The 20,276-nt window shown below is 36.8% G+C and overlaps 1 protein-coding gene across 2 annotated transcripts in view; it reads right to left on the bottom strand.

Moving 5' to 3' along the window:
* LOC127865646 (alpha-mannosidase 2x-like) overlaps positions 1 to 20,276 on the bottom strand; it is a 47,914-nt gene that overhangs the window by 6,286 nt on the left and 21,352 nt on the right. For both annotated transcript variants that reach the window (XM_052405553.1, XM_052405554.1), the window contains exons 15-23: positions 15,229 to 15,296; positions 13,978 to 14,143; positions 13,296 to 13,429; positions 12,084 to 12,180; positions 8,458 to 8,583; positions 7,582 to 7,696; positions 6,858 to 6,994; positions 3,242 to 3,383; positions 2,805 to 2,938 (exon numbers count right to left, since the gene is read on the bottom strand). In XM_052405553.1, coding sequence (XP_052261513.1) covers positions 2,805 to 2,938; positions 3,242 to 3,383; positions 6,858 to 6,994; positions 7,582 to 7,696; positions 8,458 to 8,583; positions 12,084 to 12,180; positions 13,296 to 13,429; positions 13,978 to 14,143; positions 15,229 to 15,296 — 1,119 coding nt within the window. The remainder of the gene's footprint in view (positions 1 to 2,804; positions 2,939 to 3,241; positions 3,384 to 6,857; positions 6,995 to 7,581; positions 7,697 to 8,457; positions 8,584 to 12,083; positions 12,181 to 13,295; positions 13,430 to 13,977; positions 14,144 to 15,228; positions 15,297 to 20,276) is intronic.

Here is a 20,276-nt window from a genome sequence, read left to right as displayed (position 1 = left end):
ATAAAAGCGACGTACAATTAAAAAAAGAGTGGGTCTTCTCTTTTTTTAAAATTGCTCTCCTCTTTTTTCTATCTCGTGGCCACGAGTTAGCTATGTTGTGGCAACGAGATAAAAAAAGAGGAGTGCAAAACTAAATAAAAGCGGCATACAATTAAAAAAAGAGCGGTGCAGTAAATAAAGGCAGAGTGCATTAAATAAAAGAGGAGAGAATTTTCGTCATCTCGAGATCCCGAGTTAGTCAGCCAATCAAATGTTGCGTAACATGTGTAAATATTCTGTACGCATATATATAGCTGGTCAAAGCAGGCAAGGCTCTGATATAACATAACATACTACTACTAGTACTACTATTACTGCTACTATTAATGTTGCTGTTGTTGTTGTTGCTGCTGTTACTACTACTACTACTACTACTACTACTACTACTACAACTACTACTACTACTACTACTACTACTACTACTACTACTACTACTACTGCTGCTGCTGCTGCTGCTGCTGCTGCTACTACTGCTGCTTCTACTACTGCTGCTACTACTACTTCTACTACTAATACTTCTACTACTACTACTACTACTACTACTACTACTACTACTACTACTACTACTACTACTACTACTACTACTGATACAACTTTTACTACTACTACTACAACTACTATGACTACCACTTTGGCAACGACCACGGACGACCGACCGATGGACAACGACTGACGGACGACCCAGGGACGACCGATGTTTGGACGAGGGACGACAGACACTAGTTGGACGAATGACGGACGACTGGAGGACGGACGACCGGAGGATGGACGACCGACGGATGCCGCCGGACCGACGGACAACGACCGGAGGACGGACAATGGACAACCTACAGACGACCGACCGACGGACAACTGACGGACTACGACTACGACGACAAGGACGACGACGACTACGACGATTACTACTACGACGATGACGACTACTACTACTACTACTATTACTACTACTACACTTCTACTTTAAATACTCCCGCAAAAGTCTTTGATTTTGTATTTTACTCATCAGCTAAAAAAGTCATGAGTGAAATACTCTGTCTTAAAAAATAATCTGGAGCTCTGATCGTTTTTAAAAAATTAAACTAGTCCAATATGTGGACCTCATCAGTTCCATCTTTAACATTAAAGTTGTCTGAAATAACAAGGTACATGTAGACTGTGTTTTGATTAACTAACAGTTAGATACTTTTATTTCCGTCTGATTGTACAAAATAAAGAAACCAGTCTGTACACTGTCTAACAGTCGGGCGGAATGTTGAAAATGCGGCATGCTCCCGGTCTCTAATAGAATAAGGGAGATCACTGCGCAGGACAGCGCCTGTATTTTAGCTTAATTGCTCCGCAAATAGCACTGACAATGTAATCCCGTGTCAACATCCAGTTTTGTCAAACTTAATTACAGCTTTACTACAATGTATTTTTTGTATTTCCTGGTCCGGCTGGTTGTCCACGGACAACTTAATTGAAACAAGAGATGTGTTTGTCAGAAACACAATGCCCCCTATTGCGCCACTTTGAAGCCATAAATTTTACCTTTGACCTTGAAGGATGACCTTGACCTTGACCTTTCACCACTCAAAATGTGCAGTTCCATGAGATACACATGCATGCCAAATATCCAGTTGCTATCTTCAATATTGCAAAAGTAATTGCCAAGGTTAAAGTTTTGTGACACACACATACAATGACAGACAGACAGACAGGCCAAAAACAATATACCCCTGATCTTTCAATCCGGGGGCATAAAAATCAGTTGCCCAGACAAGCAAATGTACGACTCGGGCAACTCGAACATTTGATTTCGCAACCCCTGACAGGGCAATGACACAGAATTTTTTGCAACAAAACTGACCGTAAGAGTTAATCTTAGCATATTAGAATGACTTAGCCACTGAAATAAAACTTAATGTCGCAGTGACCTTGAACTTTTAACTAGTGACCCAAATTATAATAGGGGTCATCTTCTGTCCAAGGCCAGTGTACATGTGAAGCATCAAGCAAATCGGTCAATTTGTTGACGAGTTATTGATCGGAAAGGATTTTTACACTTATTGTGACGGTTACCTTGACCTTTGACCCAGTGACCCCAATTTAAATAGGGGTCATCTACTGTCAAAGGCCAATGCACATTGGAAGTATCAAACCAATCAGTGAAAATGTTGAGAAGTTATTGATCGGAAACTATTTCGCATTTAGTGTGACAAAGACCTTAACCTTTGACTTAATGACCCAAGTTTTTATAGGAGTCATCTACTGTCCAACGCGAATGCACATGGGAAGTTTCAAGACAATCGGTCCCTCTGTTCACTACAGGTGGTTAGTGTACAAAATATCTTTCCACAAAAGATTTTACAAATCTGATTATTGCGAGATATTAAATGTAAGCACTACTTTAAAATTAAGAATTAAAAATAGGCCATGAGCTAAATGAAAGAAGATTTATACACTTTCAGTCACTTCTTTCCAGTTGATAAAGAGCTTGACAACAAATCCATGCATTCAGTTTCAAAACTTATGAAGAAATTGGTCTTTATTTCAATGGCCTTTCTATCCTGCCTCTCATTAAAAAAAGGCATTTTTCAGTTAATGGGAGAAGTATGTACACTATGTACACGTAAATCTGCTTACCTTAGACAAGTTTAGTAAGCTTACTAACCGCTGTGATCTTTCTGAAATACTGCTGAATACTGCAAACATGCAATACAAACTAACAATCATTTCAATTTACTTACATTTCTCGAAACTCTTGTATTTAACCAACAACTTACATATTCCCCTGCCACCCTTCTCTCAATGAGAAGCTTGAACCTGCTAGGCGTCTGTTTGCTGTCCACGACCCCCTGTCCAAGGCCGCGACTGTCATCCTGGTTAAGTCTTCTGTCCAGCATCACCTCAAGTACCCCTGATTAGAACAAACAGATGTTTAAGTGTAAAACTTAGTACCCCTGCACAGGGAGTATCGCATAAAAACTGCATTCAGTGTTTGGATACGTCTTCTCTCAAGTGTTGCTTAGAGTACGTATGTGCGGAATAAAATAAATGCTTAACCACTATAACCCTGTTCCTTCTTCAATTTTGGCGATCCAAATATGTTGCCTCTCTATAGATACACATTGTAGGGACTTAAGTGGGTAAAATACACAAAATGCTGGTGTAAAAGTATCCCTGCATACTGAGTAATTCCTCTTAATTATCTTGTGGTTACCTTTCTCTGTGTTTGAGAATCCCAGAGAGTTTGATGACAGAATGGAGAACCTGTGTGTCTCGTCTTCTATGAAAGCCATGGTCGGCATTGGGTAGAAGTTGCCTTGAATGTGCAGCTTTTCATGGTACTTGTGCTTTTGCATCTAAAAAAACGCAGTTGCTTGTGAGAAAAAACATCTTTCTTATAAAACAACAACAACAGCTTTGCTAAAAGAGCTCTGATATGTTTTCATCTGCAAAATATAGAACTGCACAGAGCTCCGTAACGGTGGTGTGGAGATGGGATGCTATATATCTATGTCTTTATTTCAAGTGTTCACATGATGGATTACTGGTTGGCATGTATATTCACGACATTTAAAAAATTTGTATTTTTTTATCTGCTTTTCAAATTTTTGATATTGTATTATTTAAATGCTTACATTGTTAAAACCGTTTTATTGGTTTTCAAAAAAGGAATTAATTTGAATGTAACAAAATACCATTTTAATGTTGATAGTATAAATCTCCAGAGACTGTCGTGTGGGCTAATAATATGAGCCACGCATTCACAGCAAAATCCATAATCAGAACCCGAGGATTCTAGTCATAGAATATCCGTTCATTTAAATGGACCAAATATGACAGAGCCTTTAATATTGCTACTTTGTTGAATAAAGTTTGTTGTAATTCTTTGCGTAATGTCAATTGGAACTCTTCAATATGTCATATTTCAGTATTTTTTAACATCTTACTTAAATGGTTTATTTATCATAAATCTTTTGATTAATGCTGTTATATACAAAATGTTGTCTGATCACTTATTATCACACTAATACAAATTGCATACAGTTATAAAGCATTTCTTCATTTATTGTGCTGTTATAAAATAACATTTGAAAAATACCAATGTTGACGTTTAGTGTTTTGTGTAGCCAATCTATTGTTGCAATGCACTTAAATTACAATTGTTTTGGTAATATTCTGAAAGTGCGAAGAGCCCAGGAAGCTTAATGTAAAGTTTTGCTTATGAAATGAAACATTCATGAAAATTATCTAAAAATGAATGATTTTTTTGTAAAAAAAAACTTGTTTCATGTTGGAATCTTGTATGGTACCTGAGATATAGCCCTGAAAAGTAACATCATTTAAAAAACAAGAGGGCCTGAAAGGCCCAAAGTCGCTCACCTGAGATAAAAAGAAATGACCTGTTCTTTGCGGCCCAAAATATGAATGGAACAAATGTTCTAACCAAGTTTCATGAAGAATGAACAACAAATGGCCCCTTGGCAGCCATGTTTTTTTTAAACAAACCTGAACCATTTTTTAACTCTTCCAAGATATGTCCAAATTTCATGAAGATTGTGCAAAAAATGTGTCTTCTAGACTGTTCACATGTTTTCACTATATACATATAAAGAAAACTGCCACACTCCCTGGCAGCCATGTTTTTTCACTGATCACAACCATTTTCAAACTCGTCCGAGACATCCACATAACTAATGTTTTGACAAAATTTCATGATGATTAGGCAAAAAATGTGACTTCTAGAGTGTTCACAAGCTTTTTTACGATATAAATATAAGGAAAAAGACCCCCCCCTGGCGGCCATGTTTTTTACCGATCCAAACCATTATCAAACTCAACAGTCGTATCCAGGTGTGGTAGTGCGGTCACCTTCCCTTACGCAACTGAACCGGTCACTGACTGGTTGTAATTCAATAAATAAGGGCGTCCAGCCAGAGAGGCCTGAATTTATTTATAAGTGAAAACCAAAGCAGCTTTAACAAAAATAACTGACTTTTATTCCAAGAACTCGGAAAATGAAGAACAATGACAGAAAATTAAGAACAGGTACAGGCCAAGTCTAAGGAATCTAAGTATCGTTACAAAAATGAACAACATACAGCAAATACCTTAATTGATGTAAAAAGAAGTTCACAATCTGTCAAAAAACTGATATAAATATTAGTTACTGTAAGTCTAGAAAGTGCTTCAAAAATCTAGTTTACAAAATACATGTAGGTCTAACTTTATCTAAAGAACTATATTTATGGAGATTAGGAAACTTCAGTGAATCAAATGTAAAAATAAGAAGAAGTTACTAAAAATATTGAAATAAAATAGAGTCTTTCTAATTTAGAAAATACCAAATAAAAATAATCTAAATAATAGGAATAATTTAGAAAATTATGCAAAAATGTCTTGATGCTGGTGTCAAAATAATTTAGAGTTAAAAATTGCCAACATTTTTCAAGAGCTGTTACCTTTTCAAGAAAGCATCAAGAGGTGATTAAATCAGCCAAAACAGCTTATTTTATACAGTGCAGAAGAGATCACTGGCAGAGTAGTATATTTTTCCCTCAGAACAGTCCATTTATCAATGATCAATATCTTCCCAAATTCCAGAGCAGAACTAAAAATAGATTACTGATCCAGGTTAAACAAGGGAGATAAATACTGCAAAATCATGTACATGTTGTCTTTCTTTCAGCTATCTCTTAGTTGATAGGCTTATCATAAGTGCTAATGGCTAAAACAGTTATGTTAATTATGAAAATTCTGTGTTATGAAAAATTACACAATACAGTTAATGTTACATAATAATGACATAATAAAACCAAACTTCACTACACAGGAAACAAATGTTCAGACCAAATTTCATGAAGATTGGGCAAACTAGAGCGTTAACAAGATTTTACTACAGCCATATATAGCCATATAAGGAAAAATGCCCCACCCCTTGGCAGCCATGTTTTTCAAGCAAATGTTACCATTTTTGAACTCATCCAAGATATCATTGGGACAAATCTTTTGACCAAGTTTCATGAAGATCTGAAAATAAATGTGGCCTCTAGAGTGTTAACAAGGTTTTATTATAGCCATATAAGGAAAAATGCCCCACCCCCTGGCGGCCATGTTTTTTAACCAACCGGCATCATTTTCAAACTCGTCCAATATATTATTGGGATGAATCTTCTGACCAAGTTTCATGAAGATAAACAATAAAAGTGGTCTTTAAGAGTGTTTTAAGATTTTACTATAGCCATATAAGGAAAAATGCCCCGCCCTGTGGCAGCCATGTTTTTCAAGCAAACGTAACCATTTTCGAACTTATCCAAGACATCATTGAGGCCAATTTGCTGACCAAATTTCATGAAGATTGGACAATAAATGTGGCCTCTAGAGTGTTAACAAGGCAAATGTTGACGCTGCACGACGGACGACGGACAAAAGGCGATCACAAAAGTTGTGCTAGGGTGAGCTAAAAACACAAATGGCAACAATTCTTATGTAAAAAAGTGCAAGGTTATGGTTCTAGTGAATGACAAATCCTCCTCATTGATATCTACACACTCATGAAGTTTCATGTTAATATCTTGTATAGTTCGTGAGTTTTAGCCCTGACAATTTTGTGACAAATGAACAGACTTAGGGACAATGCAAATTCTATTTCCCTATGCCTTTGGCAGGATATAACAAAAATATTATTTTGCTCATTCTACATATTCATAAAATGTAACACATCAAAACCATGCAACATAAAAAAATGTTTCCCACTTGTATCAACAAAGTAGCAAACTGCATTAAATGTGTTATTAAACCTAATAAAGTGAAGTAGGTGATTAAAAACATACATGAAAGCCGTTTAGATCTGTGAAGAACACTCGTTCCTTGTTCTCAACATCGGTTGTAATTTTCGTGGCTACCTCCATGTTATGTTGACTCGTTATGTCTACAACATTCTGCATGTCCAATGAAATTCCGTCCACACCTTGGGGTCAGAAAATAAGTTGTGTTGATTAAAGTCATCAAAAATAAATACTCAGTCAAATCTTCATTACATCTTTCACAAGACAGGGCTAGGGAATAAACGTTCATAAACATTCAAAGCAACAGATAATGGAAGAGCCTTCTTCATATAAAAACACTAAAAGTTAACCCATGCACAACACAGTATGCTACAAATTCTCCATGTGCAATATGGACTCAAAACTTCCAAATAAGCCAGGATGTTCAAACTTGCAGTTTTCAAAAGTTTTCTTCATTTGTTTAATTTGATTTTTTTGCAGTTTCAACAGTATTTCAGTCATGGCACAGCAACATTTAATCATCTTACAGTTTTCTTGGGTTAAGTGGTTAGCCAGTACTAAGCGCTAATACTAATGCCTTTAACTGATAACTCCCTTACTTAAATCATATTTAGGGGGCAATTGGCCATGGAGAGGATAACATGACCAATGACCACGCATATAATGTAGTCGGGCTGAAGGAATGAACCTGCAAATTTGGTATATAGTCCATGGCTCTATTCTATGAACAATACTGCCCTGGTACAAATATTGTACACAATTTTCTTACCTGATGAGTTATATAGTCTAACCACGTGTGTTACAAGCTGAAAGTACACATGTACTTCAGAGACAATGGGCCCCTTGATGACATGTACAATAGGAGATCCACTGTCCTTAAGAGGCTGCAAAAAATCACAACAATCAAACTATTGGACATCATTGCTTTGTATACATCATATGATGTTTGTCAAGTGACTAAGTCTTAAAATTGTAATTTTAAACACATTTGAAAAAAAAAATTCTTCCGAAAACAAACATGACTAAAACCCAAGCTGTTTGTGTTTATTTAGCTCTGCATTATATGCAGTTTTATGTTTTGCATTTATTAATGTTGACAAATTATAAGTGAAATAGACAATGGCATATATAAATATAACATTTTTAAGTGATTTTACTACAACACTGGATGTGCACTTTATTTTTAATCCTCAAAAACTTTAACTGAGGAACGAAGTTAAAAAAAGTCAGTAACAATAATAAAACAATCATTGTTTATGAAAAAGTAATGAAAAACAGCTTAAATACTTCAAGTATAGACAGAATATTGCAAAAATAAATTCAGAAAATTAAATAAACAGTTTTGTTTGATCAAATCACAAAAATTATGTTAAGTTTGGTTTGTTATTCTTATTTACACGCTCATATCCCAATTCTGGTCCCTAGTTACATACATTATTTTCCCAGGAACCAGAGCAACAAAGTTACAGTAAAATGCTGGAGACCATTGATAATTTCACTGTTATTTGTCATCATTTGAAATAATGCTAAATCAATTTTTCATTTCACTGACATTTGCCTATAAACCACAGGAAAGCATGGAATAATAACTTAAATATTTGGAATATGAACTCAGAAAACAGACATAAATCTAGATATCACCTACCCTTGCTTTCCCATCTGGTAAGAAGAGATATGCTCCGCTCTTATCGCCACTGTGGTCCTTAGTTCCATACATTACAAACTCCAGTTTTGTGTTGTGGGTGGTGCCATCTTCCTTGGTAACAACACTCTGAAAAGGAAAAAGAATACAACATGACATATTATTAAAGAGCATTTCTTAAAAACGCATTTACTGGCTTTATTTTGTAATGTGGGTTGAATTTCCTGGGAAGCTTATATAAAATAATATCATAATAGTTAAATATATTTTTATAAAAACTTAAACAAAAAGAAAAGTTTAAACACTATATTTAATAAATAATTGACTAAGTTTTTGACTGTGGCCAGTTGGCCACCATAAAATACAATAGGGTAGTTTTGTTTAATAAGATTTGAGAAAATATTTCATAAAGCTATGGTTAATACACAAGGTGTCCATTAGAACTCTTGACATAAATTTCACTAATTATTCCCTGCTGTTATGTTTCCAGTCAGTTATTGCAAAGCAAAGGAGCATTTGTTGAAATATTGTCAATAGGACATATTACATGACTGAGTTTTCCATGGTTTGTTTCACATAAGTTCATTGGTAGACATTGTATAGGACATATTACATGACTGAGTTTTCCATGGTTTGTTTCACATAAGTTCATTGGTAGACATTGTAGCTCATAAGCCTGTATTTGAACATGTGCACAATCAGACATCAGTGCGCCTAGGTCATGTAATGTTCCATTTACTGTTTACCTTCTTACAAATGAAAAACAACATTACAGGTCACCAAAAATACAAATGATGTATACATTCCCAACATAATCACATCATTATATTGAATGAGAAAAATATTTACATGCCATCACGACGTCATTATCATGTGCATATTAATAACATAATTCGAAAGTCTGATTATTCAAGCCTTTTAATACAAGAACACTGCGAAATACAAGATTCTGGCCTGGTGATTTGTATTTTCTACTCAAAATATTCCAGTATTTCAGTCAGCTTATGTCTAGATACATCAGTGCCTTCCCCAGGCCATTTAAGCGCCCCTTGCCGGGGCGCTTGAATTTCGAAATCAGAGTCTCCGGGGCGCTTGAAATTTTCCGATCAGTGTATTCTTCAGTAAAAAAAAGTGGAGATTGTCCAAGAAAATCAAGGTTTCCCTATCAGTGTATCAATATTCCCTGTTTTAAAAGAGCACTCGGTACCTACTTTCACAAGTAATCGCCATAAACACCACATGGGGTAATGGATAGTCCACTGATAAGAGAATAGCATGACGCGCGTATCGATTATTCTAGCCACATTACACGGTCATTTAAATGCTGACAAGGATGTATCTGGTAACTTTCCAGTCGTCAAACTGTAAAGTTCATCGTCCAATCGGTTACGCGAATGCTTATGAGGGCGGGGTTAACTATCGACCATTATTTTTGATTGACGTCGGGCATGAAGTAAGAGTTTATCGCAGCTTGAATAGCAAGAAGTTGTACCATTTGAGTAATATAAAACCGGTAATTAGTACAGTACAGAACATTAAAGACGGTTTCGGGCATCATCATCACACCTTTTTACTGTAAACAAGTGTTACCTATGACTCATAATTAATACGAGAAATTAATTGCAAGTGGTAAACAATTAATTATTATAGCCGAGTAAGTTGTGCAAATGACTCCCGGTTACAATTATGTGATAACAATTTATTTAATTCCAGTACATGTATATTTCAACATGTCCATTTATAGAACTGATTCACCTCGTTTTTCTGACATTTATTCGACACGCTATGCGCTTTAACAAATTTTCGTTGAATTAATTACGCAGACTTGTAAATGTTTCGTCCGATACTCGATAGTTAGAAGACTGATGATGGCAACCGGCCGTGATCCTCGTGGACAACGTGAATTTCATGCATAATTCCATCAAAACATTTATTCGACTCGTAAAGTGTGTAAACAAATTATCGTTGAATTTATAACGCAACGGTTAATATTTGTTGAAATCTCAAATGGAAATAATTAAATTTGTAATCCGAAACCCAGTACCGTAAGTCGATGTTAACGCGTTTTTAATCCGAAACACAGTTCCGAATGTAAATGTTACCGCAACGTTAAATATTTTTGCTTCAAATTAGCAGTGCAAATTTATTTTGTGTCGAATCTTTTTCTCAATTAAAAAGAGCGCGAAAATTATGCAGCATGTACAACGTCGCGTCTATTGCATACAAATGGCGTGTATTGAGCGTTTTAACAAGCACACAACAGGTCAGGGGATTGACGCATATTCAGAGGCAATGTTTCATCAAATCTATAAATAGTCACTTAAAAAATGGCAAGGTTTGTGTTAAAGAAATAACTGAAAGATTTTATCGTAAATATTTACCAGAAAGAGATTGATTAAAACGGAATAAACGGGATTATCGGGAAATAAATAGGAACTTGAAAAATAGTAAGTATTCAGTAATAGAGTCGGGTTGAAACGGATGTATTGGGGAATCGTTCGAGTCGGGATTTTACTATCTGTGCGTTAAAGTTTTAAAACAATTAAACAATTTAAAAAAACATATTTTTAAATGACTGGGGGATTTTTTTGAAGAGTCATAGCGCACCAAATGACGTCTTTTGACGCTGTTTTTCTTTGAGTTATAACGCACCACAGAACGTGAATTGACACGTTAAATTAAAAAAAAAATCAACGTCGGGAGGGGACACCTCTCCCCAACCCACCCCCGGGGCGCCTGAACAAATTCCTGGGGAAGGCACTGATACATATTAAATAAAATATTGATGCCTATGCCCACTTGTGGACATTGTAACTACCATACTTTTCACTACTATGAAACCATGATAGTTTGTCACACATTAATTTTTGTTTATTTTGTTATTAGACTTTTCAACAAACATAAGTTTTGTTATGAAAAATTATGTTTAATGTTTGAAAAAGATAAGACTGATATACCATAGGCATGATAGACATTAATATCCAACATATTTCAGGCATACATCTGTGTCTGTTTTGCAATTAAGATATATCCAATTATTACACAAAGGGAGTAGATCAACCAGTGTACTTAAATGACACTAGACAATTCATGTAACATGCTTATGCAGAAAAGCTATATAGATAGCTTTGACTTTTTGTTGGTAGAATAGAAAGGATTGACGCTGTTTTTTACAGAATCAAAGACGATAAATACAATCAAAAGATGACAATTAGTGAAAAATACCTGATTGAAATAGTTTCTGCTCTTTTATTGCAAAGAAAAAAAACATATGGACTTGTTTTTGCTTTTTTTTAACGACATTTACTAGTATCAAGTTTTTTATGTATCAATTTAAATTTAATTCTGTCCCACTAATAAACTAATCATAACCATATACTAGTTAAATTGGCATGCAGGGGCCAAATACTATCTACTCATAACAATGGACTAGTTTATTGGCATGTGATAAATTGCAAATTACTCCAAAGTGATCCTCCCCCCTCTACACTTAATTGCACATTGCCCTTTATAAGTCAGTCTTAGACAAATCTCCTTTATTTATCATTTTAGATACTCCTAATTGATTTCCTGGCATATATGTCCATGCTTTATTCCAATTTCCCATTTTCCAAAGTTTTACAATATACCTTCAATAAGCCATTAGATCCTGAAAACGTTGCCTTCAAATATGGGTTTTCCAGAGTAAAGTCTGTACCTGTGGTCACTTCAATAGAAAATGGAGATCTGAAAACAAAAGGAAGGTAAAATTACACATTCAAATGGTAATCTTTAACCATAGGAAAACAAAAATATGAAATCACTACTGATAATGGAGATCTGAAAAGATAGGGAAATAACCCACAATAAAAGTCAGTATGTTGGTACAATAGAAAGAGCAACAGCCATGATGGAAAAACTAATTTTTCCATATAAATTTGGCATGGTTCAGATGGTGCATGTTCTCTCTGCAGAAAATACAGTACACATAGGTACACATACCAATATAGATATATACAAACATATACTGTTAAGAGATAGTTCCACTAATTTCCACAGGTTATAAACGGACACGCAAATACAACAATTTGTCCTTGTGAGTGGTATATTGACTTGTATTAACACACAAGAAAGTCTGGTATCTTAATATATGGCATAACCGCTCTCATAACTCGAATACTGCCTATGCAGTAACATTCATGAACAAATCTACAGCTTAATACAATCTTACGTTAAAATAAACCATGTACAGTCTTAAATCCAAGTCCACCATCGACAATCCAATGCATTGCAAAAGGATTACAGAAAATTATTGCCCATGTATTGAAACAAATGCATTTAGTTATACAGTAGATTCCACTTAATTGAAAAGCCCATTTGTCACATCCAAATATTTAATTATCCGGAGTATTCAATTATACAGAATCAGTTATATTTCCAATGTTATCGCTGTTTATCATATACATGTGTGTATGTTATCATGTTTTTAACCTATTTCAAAGCTATTACTAAATAAACTTGTTTTATTCAATAAACGCATAGAAAAGTGCAGATAGTATTAAAGATATACATCACTGTTTGATTAGAATGAATGTAGTATACTCACCTCAACTTACTATAGATGCATAGCGATTGTCTTATAGAAACTACAAAACTTATCATTATCAAGACATTTTATTTCACTGATTTCAAAATGACTGTTTTTTGTGTGTTTTTTTCAGTCAGATGACCATGAGGAATGATTTCTTTAATGAGTGATTTTTTCAGAGGTGGGGCTTTACTTTTTTCAGTTTGTCCTTCTGGTGAAGAAAACTTAAATATTAATACACAATGATTTACAAATCCAGGAAAATGTCACCTACTGTTTTATCTGTTTATTGTCTGCATTGAACATCAAGACAGTGGAGGGAATATTGAGACTGTTCCCATGTTCTGGCACACTCTGAACCGTGTACTTCAACACTGCCAATCCAGGAATGGTAACTCTGAATGAGACCTGAATGAAAACAAGGGAGGTAATAACATCTGATGTATTTTAATAGGCGGTTTATCTGAAAGAAACCATGACGAAAACATGAAGCCTCATGCGATCCAAAGCTAACAATGAAATAGCAAGCTGGTTGAAGACCAAATGCAAACTAATTTATTTACATCACAAACTAATTGAACAAATGAAGCTGTTAATAATTTGGAGAGGTATGATTTATTAATTGTTTTAAGGTTTCATTTTCAGTACACAAACAACTTCTTTTGTAAATATTTGAACACATTTTAAACTTAATATCACAGATAAAAAATATTTAAGTGATAATAAAACTTCTTTAACCATACAGACACTTTTAATGAACTATGCATGCAATTTTTTTTCATACAAACATTTTCAAATAAATAAAACATGTAAAATTTCAATAAACTTTTATTAAGTTTGTAAATATGAACAGAACTCGGGTTCACTGATAAATAAAATACCTAAAAAATGCATATTTTACTATTTTAGGTGTTCATAACTTTTTAAGCTACATTCTAAAAAACAACAACAAATACCTTAAAAAAAAATTCAGACACCACATCAGGTTTAGTCCAGAATGGTTCCGCCTGGGTGAGTACAGTGTTTCCCTTATCATCTTTTACAAGGACGTGCAATGAGGTGACGTAAATCTTGACGACTTGGTCTCTCTGATGGGGAAGTGAATTGTAGAGGAGAATCGGTCTGTAAACCAGAGAAATGATATGGATGAGGAATGACCGAGGGTCACAAACAGACATTTTCCTATGCATGTCATAGTGCATTTAATAGGACTGTAAAAAACTATTATTTTGCAAGGAAATGACTCAATAAAGAAAATGAAAATACAATTTCTTAGTAGCTTAACTAGTGACAATTGAATATACTGTATGCAGCAAAGAAAAGGTAAAGGATGATGTTCAAAGGGGGGAAGGTTGAATAGGGAAACATGCTATAGTGACATTTTCTATTTCTTTGCTTTATCCATCTTTTTTTTTTAATTACATTTTTTAACAATCTGCCATTTAATTTTAGCAAAAATATATACAATCTTAAGAGATTTTTACTCTTTTCTGTTGTCTAGTTCAAAGCGGTAACAGTTGAGGGGGAGGGAACAAATTCAAACATATTGTAGACGTGTCAAATATGGCTTAGGTTAGCTTGTGATGGGAATAACAAGGTGATTTGTGACGAAACTTTCCAATTTTAATGTATTTTCCATTTGAATGAGTAAGTTCGAACCACAAGGCCACTTTTTTAAGTGCTGTGCTTGAAAAGCAATCAGCTTTGACGCCCAAAAAATTTATGTTCTCACTTATTGTACATGTTTGCTTCAAACCATTTCCATGCATTTTTGACACAATTCGTTTTGTGTGTGATTATTTTCAAAGGTTTCAAAAAATCCCCTGATAATGCAAGATTGAGATGAATAATTTAGTTTCTGAGTCGGGAAATTTCACAGCAGCCCTAGGCAGATGCTTGCAAATTTTAAACAACAATCAATACAGATGTGACAGAGTCAGATATATTTGATATTGACATAGTGTTTTACACTAAACCCTTGACAATGATACCCACCTCCCAAGGTTTGTCTTGTACATTTATCAATGTTTTCACAGGTAAACCCTTGATAATGAGTTTGATACCCACCTAGGTTTGTCTTGTACATTTATCAATGTTTTCACAGGTAAACCCTTGATAATGAGAGCTTGATACCCACCTAGGTTTGTCCTGTACATTTATCACTGTTTTCACAGGTAAACCCTTGATAATGAGAGCTTGATACCCACCTAGGTTTGTCCTGTACAGTTATCACTGTTTTCACAGGTAAAGCATCGTGTGCAGCCCTCTCTTCATCCTGTTATACAATTGAACATATTTTTTTTATTGAATGCGTCACCATTTACAATACATTGGTTGAGCCACAACAAATTGATCAGTTGGATAGAGTTTGGCCCGAAACATAAAAATTAAAAGGTGTCAAATATGCAGACTTAATCATAATACATAGAAAAACAAATTTTCTTAAAGTAAAATTCATTTTAATTATTAAATACTTACCTGTTATCTCTAGCTTACCCCTTTCCAAGGGAGTTATTTCATCCGGAAAATATTCAAGCGCTGGGAATCGTCCACCTCTATAAGAATCCAAATCAGGTTAAACATAGTACAATGCAACCTAACAGGAAATCAAGAACCACAACTCATCTTTTCTTTACGCAAACATAAAAAGGCGATGAGCGGGGTGGGAGGTGGGACTTACCGATAACAGGTAAGTATTTAATAATTAAAATGAATTTTACTTTAAGAAAATTTGTTTTAATATCATAAATACGTTACCTGTTATCTCTAGCTGATTTTGCAGCTGCGGCGGGAAGGTTCGCATATTTTTCCCATCACAGCAGAAGCCATATAGAGGGTTTACAGCCAGAGATAGTAGAATCACGTCCTCTTATAATCTTTGTTAGTACAGTATAGTACTTAATTCTCGGATGGCACCAGTGTACTTACGCCATAGAAGAAACTACAGTTTGAGCCACTACAAGAGGACCCAACTTATACAAATTGTCTTGTTGGCACTCAAGAGAACGAAGATAAAAAGAGGAGAAGGTGGTCGGATTCCTCCAGAAAGCAGCTTGAAGCACTTCAGATAGTGGGGTCTGATTAATATAAACCCACGAAGCCGAAAGAGCTCTTAATTCATGCGGTCTTATCTTAAACAGGGATAAATCCCTCGATGAAAGAGAAGAATAAGCTTTCCTTATAGTCGAGGCTATCCAACGAGAAATAGAAGCCGCAGACACATCCCCCCCCCTTTTAATGGAATGAAAAGTCTCTTGCGAGAACCTCGAATAGACTTTACCTTTTTAAGGTAGAACTTCAAAGCCCTGACCGGGCAAAGGAGTCTATCATCATCTTCATGTCCACAAGTTCTAGATAGACTTGGAACTTTGAAGGGTTTGGAAGCCATAGAGGGGAGTTGATTTTTAGCAAGGAATCCTGACTGACATAACAATGTAACGGAACCATCAGAAGAGTCAAAACGAAGATGACTATCCTCGATAGAAAGAGCATGAATTTCACTTCTCCGTTTGGCTGAAGCTATAGTAAGAAGGAAAACGGTCTTCCATGTTAGGAATTGTAATGAAGCCTGATCAAGAGGTTCATAGGGAGCCTTAATAAGCGAACCTAGCACACAAGCTAAATCCCATTTAGGAGCAAGTGTACGAGATACAGGACGACTAAGTTCCATAGCTCGAACAAGTTCTGAAATAGCTGGATCAGCACAGACTTGTGAAGACTTAGTGAAAGCCAATGTATGCGAAATCATAGATCTGTATCCTTTGATGGAACTAAGAGAAAGTTTCTTATCATCAAAAAGATAAATGAGAAAATCCGCTATTCGTCTAGCAGAGGGATTGAGGGGATTAATTTTCCCTCGAAAACACCAATTGGAAAAGAGTTTCCAACGAGCATCATAGACTGCTCTGGTGGATTTTCTCCTTGCCGAAGCAACGAGGGTTAAAGCCCTGACAGAAAAACATTTCTTCTGCAAAGATTGCCTGATAACGGCCAGACGTGTAAGTGGAACATTTTTGGGTCCGCATGTAGTCTGCTGCTTTGAGACAGAAGATCTGACCTGTGAGGAAGATTCCTGGGATAATCGTACAGGAGACTGAGAAGATTGTTGAACCAAGATCTTCTGGGCCACCAAGGGGCAATCAGGAGTATCCTGCAAGAGCTCACCCTGATTTTCCCCAATATTTGGGGAATTAGAATGGGTGGGGGATAGGCGTAAGCGTCCAGTTGGTCCCACGCGAAACGAAAGCGCGTCGATTGCCCACGCTGCTGGATCGTAAACTGGACTCACATACAGAGGAAGTCTGTGATTGTGTCTGGTTGCAAATAGATCGACCAGAGGATAACCGAAAAAGATCTGGTTGGTCACTTCTTGATGAAGTGTCCACTCCGATGGAAGTAACTGGTGTTTGCGAGACAAACCATCCGCCAGGGCGTTGAGGCGACCTGGTATATATTTTGCCAGCAGATGAATGTTGAGTGTTTTGCAAAGAACAAGTAATTTTCTGGTTTCCAGATACAGGGATTGAGAATGTTTTTCCCCCTGTGCCTGGATGTAAGCCACCACAGATGTGTTGTCTGTTGACACCATCACACAAGAGTCTCGAAGATGTGATTGGAAATGAGATACAGCTAGAAATACTGCTCGCATTTCTAGATTGTTGATATGTAGGTGAGATTCCTGATGAGACCACAACCCTGAAATTATCAGACTGAGAGGTTCCAGGTGAGCACCCCACCCTTCCTTGCTCGCATCCGTTATTAGATATAATGACGGTTGTGGAGGAAGTAGGGGTACTCCTGCCAACAGAGTCTCCTAGTCTAGCCACCACTAAAGATGAGACCTTAAGCAGGGAAGGATTGGAATCTGTGTTAATAGATTGCCTGGAGACCATTTCCAACAAGCTGAGAGATAGTGCTGAAGAGGACGTAGGAATAGACGTCCCAACTGCACAAAGTCTGCTACTGAGCTCAGGATACCGTTGAGAGAGAGGAATTTTTGAGCTGTTATATGAGATTGGGACAAAACCCAGTTGACCTTCATCAGAAGGTCTGATATACGTTGAATAGACACTCTGACCCGATTGATGTGGTTCAAGAAATTCATTCTCACAAACGTAAAGTCCTGTCAAGGAATGAGGTCTGATTTGTCTGCATTGAGAAGGAGCCCTAACTAGAGGAGTTCCATCCAAGAGAATTCTAGGTTGTACAGAAGCAATTGACGATCGAGCTGGTGTAAGAGCCAGTCGTCGAAATACTGAAGAAGAATAATCCCGTGAACTCTGAGGTGTGATCCGACTGCCGACATTAGTTTGGTAAAAACTCGTGGGGCTGTCGCCAACCCGAAAGGCATAGACCGGAACTGGTAGACTTGGCCTTGAAAGGCGAATCGCAAGTACTTCCAGTAGTTGGGATGAATAGGAACATGGAAGTAAGCATCTTCCAGATCCAAAGACACCCCCCAGTGCAGGGGTTTGATGGATTCCCGTATGAAAGAAGGAGTCTCCATTTTGAAAGTTGGTTTGAGGAGATACATGTTGAACACTTTTAAATCTATTACTGGTCTCCAGGAACCATTTTTCTTTTGAACAAGAAAAAGACAACTGTGAAATCCTGGAGAATAAGGATCTTGAACCCTTTCTACCGCCTGTTTTTCCAAGAGCCCGAGAATGGACTCTGGAATATGTGGATGCCGAGATACCAGCTCTATGGGGACGCGAGAAAGTGGAGGCCTTTTTTCGAATTGAAAAGTCAGGCCTTTTGTCACAAGAGAATGAACCCATGCGTCTGAAGTAATTTGAAGCCATCAATTTGAGAAGTGGAAAAGTCTGGCCCCGACTGGTATTTCCGGCATCAGAGGTTGTGGCGGTAGAAAGGGAAGGGACCTAGGGCTGATAAGCAGGAGGTGCGCCCCTGCCGGTAGAAGGTTTGAAATTCCTCTGTCCCGGCTTGGGTTTGCCCTTTTTCCCAGAATCTTTATTAAAAGACTTGTGTGACAAAGAAGGTCTGTTATAGGAAGACTGCCTATTAGGACCTGACCGTGGATTAAAAGAAGGCTTTATGTAAAGAAGTAAGGATAAAATCTCTACGAATCCTTAGCATCTCGGACATTGAAGAAGCAGAAGTGTGAGATAAGGCCAGTGTGGTCAGTGAGAGATGAATTAACAAATCACGGAGGTCCTCCGGAACAGATTCCGACCAATCACACACCATTTGTAAAATTGTCGCTAGCATAAAGTCAATTTGGTTAGTCAAACCTAATGATCTACGTTCCCTCATTTCCCAAGTTTCCAACATTGAAAACGGAACAGAAACTGAATTGGAACCACTTGGCATTACAAGAGATAGCTTGCTAATGTCCAGATCTGGAACCGGAAGTTTTGAAAAATCCAACCCAGATGTTGCATGTGGTACAGGAGGTTTGTAACTTTTACTACCTTCCTGGTGTTTTGGATCAGCTAGTTCCTTAGGAATTTTCCATGTTTCTCCTCGTTTTGGAATAGTCTTATTAGCTGATTCCAATGATTGAAGAACAGATAGATCAGTAGAACCAATGGGAAGTCGCGGGTCAGGACGAGCCGTCGACTTAATAACCCTGTTGGGATCAAATGTACGAAAAAGTTGTTCTGTCACAGAAATCGTCGCATTTGAAGACAGTTCAGCAGGTCTTGGACAGTAATCTTCACCAAGAGTACGAAACATCAGTTCATAGATCTGACCAATCGGAGCTAAATATTGATCCGTCTCAACATTAGATTCTGCATCTGAATCAGCCTCACTTTCTACAACACCAGCGGTTTGTATAGAATCAGCAGGAACAGAAGTGAGAATATCTTGTACCGGATTGTAATTGTCTGGTAACAGCGAATGATCATCCCCGACGTCAGTAAACTGATAATGTAAACCGGAAGATGGTAAATTATCAGCATTGACCGGTACAAAATGTCCCGCCGAATTCTGTATCCATAGTGTATCAGGATTCGACAGGGTAGCTGTAGGGGGTACACGACTAGATACGGTAGATGATACCCGTGGTGTTGACACTGACGCCGTAGTAGTGAGATGAGCTCCTGAAGATGCAATACGTGTGGCAGTCAATGTTGGAACCGACACATTTGGCATGGAAACATGCGATTCCATAACGGAATACGATGGTGAACGACTATACGAATGGTAGGTCCGATGCTGTCTACGTGAACGTTGCCGACGTCCTCGTTTCCTGCAATTTCGAGATCTGGATCGGCTGCGCTGTCGAGAT

Source organism: Dreissena polymorpha, chromosome 2 (assembly GCF_020536995.1).
Source record: "Dreissena polymorpha isolate Duluth1 chromosome 2, UMN_Dpol_1.0, whole genome shotgun sequence".
Taxonomy (NCBI): Eukaryota; Metazoa; Mollusca; class Bivalvia; order Myida; family Dreissenidae; genus Dreissena; species Dreissena polymorpha.
The sequence above is the reverse complement of the archived record's forward strand: the minus strand, read 5'-3'. Positions and strand labels throughout refer to the sequence as shown.